Source organism: Balaenoptera physalus (genome assembly GCF_965194825.1).
Source record: "Balaenoptera physalus genome assembly, chromosome: 3".
Taxonomy (NCBI): Eukaryota; Metazoa; Chordata; class Mammalia; order Artiodactyla; family Balaenopteridae; genus Balaenoptera; species Balaenoptera physalus.
Window position 1 is genome coordinate 52,042,102 of NC_138890.1, and position 10,382 is coordinate 52,052,483.

Genomic DNA, 10,382 nt, shown 5'->3' on the forward strand with positions numbered 1-10,382 from the left:
TGTGCATAATGACCAGAATAGGGGTAAGGTGGGGAGTGCGTTTTCTGCAGACAGACTGACTGTGGAACACTGAGTCAGCACGGTCCTCTTTTCTGGGCACCTCCTACGTGTGAACCCTCCTCTTCAAGTTCTCAGGGGCAGGCTCCATCTCTGCTGGTCAGAGCTGGTAAAATGAGGGTTTAAACATCAAGACTAGGTAGATAACCAACTATCAGCATCCTACACTAGCCCTGGGGAGTGGCCGGTATCCAGAAAAACTGATCCACAGGGAAATATTCTCCTTGAGGAGTCATTTACTTAACAAACACTATGTTACGGATTTAATTGTGTCCCCTCAAATTCGTATAGAGATGTCCTAAGCCCTAGTACTCCAGAATGTGACCTTATTTGGATATGTGGTCTTTACAGAGGTAATCAAGTTAAAATGATGTCATTAGGGTGGGCCCTCATCCAATAAGACTGGTGTCCTTATCAAAAGGGGAAATCTGGACACAGAGATATGCATAGACAGAAAGCGAGTGTGAAGAGACAACAGAGGGAAGATGGCCACCCACAACCAAGGAGAGGGGCCTGGAGCAGATCCTTTCCTCATGGCCCTCAGAAGGAACCAACCCTGCTGACACTTTGATTTTGGACTTTCAGCTCCAGAACTGTGAGACAATACGTTTCTGTGATTTAAGCCACCCAGTTTGTAGTACTTTTGTGTTACGGCAGCTCTAGCAAACTAATACACACTATTTTTATTCATTTTATAAACATTTGCTATATTCCAGGCACCATTTTAAGCAATTATTTATTCTTTATAACAACTTTGTGAGAGAGGCACTATTACTACACCCCCTGTGATTATCATTCGAGATGAGGATCAGAGGTACAGAGAAGGTAAGTGACTTGCCCAAGCACACACAGCAAGGAAAGGGCAGGGCTGGAAGGTGAACCCAGCTGTGCCCTTTAAAAACAATTTAACTGGCAAAACACTCAACAAGTAAGAGGTACTCACACACTTCTGGTTGTTTTCTGTTCTTTACAATGGTATCTGGCTAATGCCGGGTATTAGCCAGTTGTTGATATTCACGACACCAGATGTTATCTCAGCCAGATAAAGCTTTTGCCAGATAGGAGTGTTGGCGTTCAGAACTGATATCACTTCCTTCATGCAATGCAAGTACTCTTGAAATCACATTGTGATTTGCAGAGATGTGTTATACTCATTTTGGACTGTTTTAACATCGTTCCTTATATTATTCCTCTAACCATCCCTTAGCCTTAAGTGGTCATTTGTCAACAAGTGCTCCATTCATTTGGGAAGCACTGTTTTAAAAAAATCTCTATTCTTATGAAGTATACAATCATCTCTATTTCATCTGTTCTGCGAATTTAGAATTTCTTTAGAGGGTATCTTCCTGTGTTTGTGTTTACAATGGATCCTTTCCTCTAGGAATTCTTAGAGTTCCTGACCTGGGCAATGACATTAGCAGAGGAAGGTCATCGTGCTCCTTGTGCTGGTGTCTTCAATGCTGAAATCCCTTGCCTCCCCAGATCCACTCTGCTCTCTCTCTACCCTGGGAGGCTGACCATGGTGGGCCCATCAAGCCAGAGCCTTCCTTGCCCTCTGGCTCCCGGTTGGATCGGGTACCGTAGGAAATCCAAGGGAGGAAGGAGAGAGAGGTCAGGATATTTATTCCCCTGGTTCCTTCCTTGGGGTGTTGCCATGAGCTGGCTGCCTTCTGGGAGCCAGAGGCCACAGCTCCTGCCAGGCAGTCCCTCCCCTACAGCTTACTGGGTCTCTGGCTTCTTTTTTTTTTTTTTCCTTTTTGGGTCTGGGGGCAGGTGTGGTAAGAGTGGTAATGGGTCGCTGTTACTAGCCTCCCAGTCTTGGGCCATCCTGGCTTCTCCTTGTTTGTTTCTCTACACCCTTCTCACACACTTGCAAAGACTCCTTCTGTTTAACTCCCCTCAAATTGCACATCTGTTCCCTGCCAGGACCCTAAGACGATTCTCTTTCACCCTATAACTCGATCAGGTGCGAGGCCATGCAGACTTTATTTTCTAAAGCATCTTTCCCCTTATTTCTATTCTTAGAGCCACCCAAATCCTGGCCATCAGACCTTTTCTGAACTAGGCTAATTGTCTCTCATCTAGGATCTAACTTCCTGCCTTGCCCTTTTAGACTCATGCCATGTACAATATCAGGTTAATCATCTTCCTGAAGGCTTCCTGAAAGCCATGGCTCTCTTACGTACAGAACCCAGTGCTGGCCACAATACCAGCAAAACAGGCTAATTTTCAACTAGAGGGTTTGGCTCTTATGACACCATCATTTCAGAACTTTGCTCTACTCAATGGCCAACTCAACTTCAGATTCAACTTCATTCCCTGAGACCCACTACCACTGAGTTTCTCATGTTATTTTACTTAATCCTCACAACAACCCGATTGGCACTACTGCCAACATTTTATAATGATAAAAATTCAGGTTGAGACATAATCTATCCCGTCCAATATTATAGAGAGACTACATGACAGATCTTAAATTTGAACTCAGGAATCCATACCCCAAAGCTTGGGCTTTTACTGCCCCAGTGTGCTGTCTGCTTATCCCATGACATCTTTGTGAGGGTTATATGACCCCTTAATGCTCTCTTCAACAAAACAAAGTCTACTCCAAAAAAGTAGCTTGTTGGCATGCCAAGCCACGATAACAACCAAGGAAGGGGCCATCAGAAGAAGCCAATGAAATGAGGGAGAATGGCTCTTGGTACCACTGTACATGGTATGCAGGACACTCTCCAACCTCAAGGATGAACCAGCGCTGGCTCTGTGCCTAGGAAAGCCACAGCCTTCAGGAGCTCTGGGAGTTCCAACCCAAGCAAAGCACAGCATTTTACGACACACAGAATTGACTCTGGTGCTCAGGGCCTCTGACGTTCTGGGGTCAACTCAGTCTCCCCTGGCTTTGATTCCCAGGTCCTGGGAACTCCTGGGGCCAACAGGGAATGGGAGACACTGACAGGGAATAACCGAAGACTTACTGTTGCCTAAGAAAATGCACATTAGGTGGTGAGGCCCTCATGGCTCTGGGGATTATGTGAGAGCAAGGAGTCTGGGGTCAGCTCTTTGCTTGCTCTGTAGGTTCAGGAAAATGAGACCCAGGGATGAGTGTGTGATGACACAGACAAGGCCTTCTGAAGGAACGGGGCCAAGGTGCACAGAAGAGAACATCATCAGGGACTGTTAGCTGGACTGGGGCTGGGAGGGTAAGGAGGGGCCATCCTGGGTGAACAGGGGTGGTGGGCAGAGGGGCTGGTGCTGGTGGCAGGGAACTTTCCAGGAGGGAAGGGAAGGAGGCAAACATGACAGGAACATGGAGCATGTAGAGGCACAGGTGGATGAGGCTGGGCTGTGAGCAAGGCTGGGCCACAGGGGACCCTCCAGGCCTTGCTGAGGGGTTTCCTCTCGCATCTTAAGAGCAACGGGATCTGCATTTTAAGCAGAGTGTGATGCGGAGGGTGGATGGGGAGACTGAAGGGGGCTGGAGTAGGTGAAGGGAGACCAGTTAGGAGGCTGCCTCAGCAGGTTGGGAGTCAAATAACAGATCCCTGGAATTAGGTTGGGTGTGCAGGGGGAAGGAAAGGTTGGACAGTAGACCCACCCCACAGAGGCCAAGGTAGAAATGATGACTCTGCTTTCCCTGAAGCCCTTGGCCCAGGGGAGGTATCATCTCAGTACTAGCCCTGGGTGTCCTGCTCATGCCTTTGGTGTCTTGTTCTCTCTGCAAGGAGCCCTCCTCCCCTTTTCCTTACTGGCTCAGAGGGCTGCAGCCCACCTGTTGCATTCTGCCAGGTCTGGACCACCATCCCACTCTACATCTCCAAAATTACCCATTTCTCTCACAGCCCTGCTTTGTGGTGTGCTAAAGCTCAGCTAGAATTCAGAAGAAAGAATTCTGATGAAACTAAAATGTACTCTGAGGAGTCGCTGACTGGGCACTCCCCTGTTTTTGCCACCTGAGACGTGTTTCTTATTAATAAAAAAAAATTTAGAGGGGCTTCCCTGGTGGTGCAGTGGTTAAGAATCCGCCTGCCAATGCAAGGGACACAGGTTCGAGCCCTGGTCCAGGAAGATCCCACATGCCACGGAGCGACTACGCCCGTGTGCCACAACTACTGAGCCTGTGCTCTAGAGCCCGTGAGCCACAACTACTGAAGCCCACGAGCCACAACTACTGAAAGCCCACACACCTAGAGCCCATGCTCTGCAACAAGAGAAGCCACTGCAATGAGAAGCCAGTGCCCCGCAACGAGGAGTGGCCCCCGCTCGCCGCAACTAGAGAGAGCCCGCACACAGCAGCGAAGACCCAGCGCAGCCAAAAATAATAAATAAATAAATAAATAAATAAATAAATTTTAAAAAAATTTACATATACTTACAAAGCAATCCCTCACAATCCTGTTTAATCCTCAAGATCACAGTCCACATTCCTTTCAATTTATGACAAAGATGTGACATCCGAGAGGTTGAGTGACCTGCTCGCTTATTTCATAAAGTCAACAATGACAAGAACCACAATGACTACTGCAGTGACAATGACAGCCTGGCCACCATCGCTGACATGATGTCAGCTACGTGCCGGTTACCACTCTCTGAACTTTACACAACACATGAACAATTATCTCCATTCCACTCTGAGGTAGGTCCCATCATTCCCATTTTGCAGATGAGACAACCATGCTGAGGACCACACAGTTAATAAGTGAAAATAGGAGAACTAGAACCTGGGCCCACCTGATTGCAGGGCCCACCTGATTGCAGGGCCCACCTGATTGCAGGGCCCGAGCTATATCAACTCTTATGAGCTGTAAGACTGTAGCCGAGGCTCCTCTTCTCCAGATGAAGTGATTAGCAATGTAATAATAAGCGCATGCTTTGCCCCCACCTCAATGGTGACATCTGAACTGTTGGTTAGGCATGGCACACACTGTCAAAAATGTTATGCATCCAAGTACGTTTCAAAATCCAGCAATTAGCTGCATGACTTGAAGAAGTTATTGAACATTAGCTAAAAGGTTTCACCTGTAAAACTGGAGCAATAATGCCCATCTCACAGGTTGCATGTGAGAGTTTGGGTAGATGGTGCAGGTGAAATGCATAGCCCAGTGGCTGGTAAAGAGTGAGGACTCAATATGTGGAAGTGAAAGAAAAACTGAGTAGCAGTTTCTCTTAGGTTCAATTTCAGGCATGAGGATTGAGTTAAGAATTTCACATCCTAAAGGGGAGAGCATTTTTGCTTACATCAGGTCACCCCAAGGACCTCATGCCAACACTCTGTCCCTGTGACCTTATGACCTCGTCACTCCTTCACTCCTACAATGTCTGATTTCTACCCTCTCCTTTTGCAGACTCCCAGGGTGGGGAGGAACCTCAATGATGATGAAGCCCAGCCTCTAAGCCTGAGCGTGAGTTTCTCCAGTGTGCCCCCAGGCAGCCCTTTAGAGAAGCACTTCCTCTTCGGGAACCTCAGGGGTCCCCAAGGCTGTCCAAGTCACTCTGTTTATTTTCCACTACTCCCAGAAAATAAACACACTCTCCCCACTTAGAAAAAGTATATGAGACTGGAATGGCATTTTTGTTAGTCCTCTTCTTCTGCAGTATTCAATTCTATTGGTTGTTATTTGAAAATTTTAAAAAAGTAAAATCTGTTTCCTTCTTTTAGGAATACTCAGTGTTGCTAATGGGATGAGAGTTCCTTATGATTCCAAAGAGAGAAAAGGGCAGGGTCTGTTGCTTGTTACCTTATTTCTTAGTTCCTTGAAAAATAAATGAGCCATCTATCTCTTCTGTCGTTTAGTGAGAAAGGATTCCCATAAAAAGATTTTTTCCCCTAGAGACAGTGAGAAGCGACAGGCAGTTCACATCCTTACTTGTCTGAGAGCTCACAGATGCAAATATGTGGCCCATTAGGTGATCAGTTCTACATAATTTTGCTCTTTTCCTGAGCCTGGTGTGAAGCCGCGGCCCTGTTCCAGACTGTCAAAATCAAGAGGCAAAATTCTTGGGCTGTAAGAGGCAGAGGGAGTCCAGCTACACTCGCTTGCTTAGCATAGCTATGTAATACACAAAGGAAGACAGCAGAGAGATGAGTCATACAAATACATAGTAAATAAATATATTTCATTTCCATCTCCCTGGCTTTCGCTTTGTTTTCCCCCCTTCCATGCCAACAGCCTTGAAATGGAGGGAGGGTGAGGAAACTGGGTTTGGTCTGGGCACAGCCTCAGAAGGTACTGATTTGTATGGCCGTGTTTCTCAGCTCTAGCTGTTTTAGAAGAAACTTGCAGATTCTTAGATTAGAAGGACCTCTAATTCAACCCTTCTCATTTCACAGATGAGCAATTTGGGATCCAGAGAGGAGATGGCAAAGTCATAGACCCAGGGAAGTCAATGTTCCTAGGGGTTCTCTGGTTTAACAACCCCACCTGCTGCTAAATAACCCAGACAAGCAAAGCTGGTCGGGAGGCAGGAGGGGGGACTTGAACCCCGACCTCCCTCCAGGTGGCACCCACGCCACCCACCCCAGCAGGTGCCCATGGTCAAAGGGACTATATTGAAGAGAAAGGGATTGGGCCTCGTATTTCTTACTGCATTTCTCAGCAGCTGAGGCTCAGCCCAGCAGCAAAATGTCTGGTGCTGGCTCCGCAAAGCAGTTGCTGCTTCTGGGATGTTAGAGACCTTGGCCAAGGGGCTTGTCTCTTTTCTCTCATTCTCATGATGGCTAAAGAGCCTGCAGGTGTGTGAAAAAATCAGCCCTGTGCCCCTGGGGCTGCCTGCACACAAGAGCAGGATATTTCACAATCTCCAGACCCAAAGGTGGTTTCCTGATGATTTGTTTATCAAACTGTTCGTTCCTATCCCACGGCCTGCCCACATCCACCCACCCACCCACCAGCCCGAGGCCAGCCTCCCGGCTCCTCCCAGCTCCAGGACAAGCAGGGCCTTCCTTGGCTTTCCAGCTGTGAGCCCAGAGGTCTCCTCAGAGGCCCCCTAGTCAGACAATGGCCACACTACTGCTTCCGAGGCCTTCCCAGGCATTGCTAGAAGGAGACAAGCAGGCTTCCCCACAGAGACAAGTGGCGCTGCCAATAAAACATGAGCACATCATCGTGAAAAGCCGGAGCCATATCCCTGTGCCCAGGAGGGAGCACAGAAAGGACCAAGGAGGAGTCTGGGGGCCATGTGTCCCCCCGTGCCAGGCTTCCTTCCTCCTTCCAGGCAGCCCCAGTGCCGGCTCCTGCACCTCCCGCCCCCACCCTGTTCCCATGGCAAAGAAGAGGAGGACCCACTTACTGCTCGTGTTCATGGTGATGCCTTTGCACTGGGTCTTTCAATACGGAGACTCCAGATGCTTTTTAAATCTTGCGATCTTCCGACCTCACTCATCACCTGGGGGTGAAAAGGGCAGTCCAGTGTCAGCTCTGTATCCTCAGGTGCTCTCTCTCTTTCTGCTGTCCCCCTCTCAGTCTGGGCTGTAGCCCCTGGCCTTGAAGGCGAGTGGGCTAATGGGCGCAGGTGAGAGCAGGAAGGAGGAGGAGGCAGAGAGGACGCGGGCGCCGGGTCCGCCCGCTCCTGGGACCCGACTGCCGGGCAGAAGCAGGGCTGGCAGCGCCTGCTCGCGCGCACCCCGACTACTGCAGCCCAGCGGCTCGGGAGCCCAAAGGGGGTGTGGACCACAGGGAGGCAGGGCGGGGGCAGCGCGCGGGGCGCCGGGCTCCGCTGGGCAGAGCGTCCCCACCCGGGCGCCGCGAGCAGCGACTCGCCCCAGGACCCACCTCTCGGCCAGCGTCGGGAGCCAGAGGCCCCTGCCCGGGCCCCTGCGACCGGTTCATGAATCCTGGTCCTCGTCTGGGGTCTCGAATTCCAAGGCGAGCAAAGCGAAATAGGAGAGCTCGACATCCATGATGCGGGCTCTCGGGGTGGCTGCGCAGGGGGCGCGGCCGCTCGCTGCTGCCACCTGCTGGACGCGTCGGCGCGTGTCCAGGCCCCGCCCCGCCCGGGCTTCTCCCTGGGTCCTGGGCTGTGAAGGGGGTCGGATGGGACCCTGTGTCCTGCGGCCAAAAAGGGGGTACTTGAGCGCTGTTTCCCTCCCTTGATTCTGGGGTCTAAGGGCTAGACCATGATAGGAAAATAGACCCTTCATCGGGAGGGGCTGTGAAGAAAGGATTGGCTTTGCAGGAAGACAGTGTTCACTTCCAACTCTGCTTCTCACCAGCTGGGTGTAGTCTGGTCTTGAGCAGGTGACTGCTGTCTCTGCCTCTTCGTCCCCAAGTGTAGAAGGTGGCGACTGGACACGTGGGTAAGAGATTAGGGGTTCCTCCAGTCTGCTAACTTCTGTCCCTACCTCCCCCTTCATACTGCTTATCACTGACTCATTTGTTACAATGTTTTTAATCATCCCTCTTCTCCATGAGAATATTAGCTCCATCAAAGTATGGGTCTTGTCATTTGGGATCACGGCCAGGCCCTCAATACCTAGAAGAGCACCTGGCACATAGTGGGTATCAATAAATATTTGTTGACAGAATGCCCCAGGTCTCTCCTGGATCTAATATCATGCAGCCCTCAAGGGTAGAAGCTCTAGGAACCCCCGCCTTGAAACACCTCCCTGTCTGAGGCAAACAGCAGGTGTGTACCCTCATGACTCAACCTCACTGGTTCACCCAGTTTTGTATGGCCAAAAGTTTTCTTTTTCCTGGAATCAGTTTTTGTAGGTGTGTATTAAAGAGACCTAAATTCTGATTCTCTTGGTCATGGTGAATTCAGTGAGGTGAGATTTTTTACATTCCCCTGACTACTTGCCCTCTCACCTTCTGAACCTAGTTCGTGGTCACAGAACCATGATTTTGGAGTGTAGAAGAACAAGACTGAAAGGACACATAATCCCTGTGTATAGCATGTCTCTGGTTAGAGCACGGGTAGAATAAAAAAGCTGTGAACACTCACACCCGCAATTTGTAGACAACGAAACAGTGGGTCAGAGAGGCTGAGCCACCTGCCCTCAGACACACAACATGTGGTGGCAGAACTGGACTAGAGCTTCTCATTTCTAGGTTGGTCCCTTGTGAGAGTGAGTCACTGCATCAGTCTGAGGTGCCAGGGTAAGGATAGGTGGCCACCCTCTTAAAACTGGGGAAAGAACATCTTTTAGATAAATACAATGTTTCTGCCTTACACAGGGTGAAAAACTTTGATATGGCTCAGGACCCCAAGATGTGACAGCGATTAAAGGACCTTTAGATAAATTGAAGGGTCAATGGCTGAAACACGTTTTTTTTTTTTTTAATTTTATTTTATTTTATTTATTTATTTATTTATTTTTGGCTGTGTTGGGTCTTCGTTTCTGTGCAAGGGCTTTCCCTAGTTGCGGCAAGCGGGGGCCACCCTTCACCGCGGTGCACGGGCCTCTCACTATCGCGGCCTCTCTTGTTGGGAGCACAGGCTCCAGACGCGCAGGCTCAGTAGTTGTGGCTCACGGGCCTAGTTGCTCCGCGGCATGCGGGATCTTCCCGGACCAGGGCTCGAACCCGTGTCCCCTGCATTGGCAGGCAGATTCCCAACCACTGCGCCCCCAGGGAAGCCCTGAAACACGTTTTGATAGCTTATTAGGAGTTGTTGCCAATGGAGGGGGAACCTCCTCACAATTTTGTTTGTATAATAATCACCTGAGAGATCTGCAAAAATGGCTTCTGGTTCCCTTGCTCTGCATTTTAAACAAGCATCCCAGGTGATTCACAGACCACTCTTTGCTACTGAAGAGGCCTAGAATAACTTTGAAAACATAGTAGTGCTTAATACATACTTAAATGATTCCCAAAGATCTCTTTAGAGACCCCCTACATTTTCAGATTGAGATTCTTTATTCAATTCCCAAGTTACATGTAACTTGCTAGGTTCTAATTTTTTTTCACCCTGGGAGAAAGTTCAGGTAAATTTAATATGTAAAATTAAGACTTTTCAGTGAACATATTTAGTTATCACCCAAAACCTCAATGTTCAGAACTTTTCAGATTTCAGGTTTACATAGTCAAATAAAAGCATATCATTCATTCATTCATTCAGCAGTCGTTTATTGAGTGTCTACTTGGTGCTAGGCCCTGTGCTGGCAGCTGGGGATACAACAAGACAGACAAGGACCCTGGCCTCCTGGAGCATAAATCTTTTGGGAGGAGTGAGGATAGACAGTAACTAACTAAGCCAAGTATGAATTAGGTAAACAAGATGGTGGCTTGGTTAAGAGATCAGGAGCAGTTTCCAGCCTGGCTGATTTTCAGTCTTAGCTCCATCGTTTACTAGCAAGAGACTCAGCCTCTATAAGCCTCAAATTCTTC

At 48.9% G+C, this 10,382-nt stretch overlaps 1 protein-coding gene across 1 annotated transcript in view; it reads right to left on the reverse strand.

Annotated features, from left to right (window-relative positions):
* The window catches only part of ABLIM3 (actin binding LIM protein family member 3), a 145,840-nt gene extending 138,128 nt beyond the window's left edge, over positions 1-7,712 (reverse strand). The window contains exon 1 of the mRNA XM_082454196.1: positions 7,345-7,712. Coding sequence (XP_082310322.1) covers positions 7,345-7,357 — 13 coding nt within the window. The 5' untranslated portion in view covers positions 7,358-7,712. The remainder of the gene's footprint in view (positions 1-7,344) is intronic.
* Positions 7,713-10,382: the final 2,670 nt, after the last annotated feature.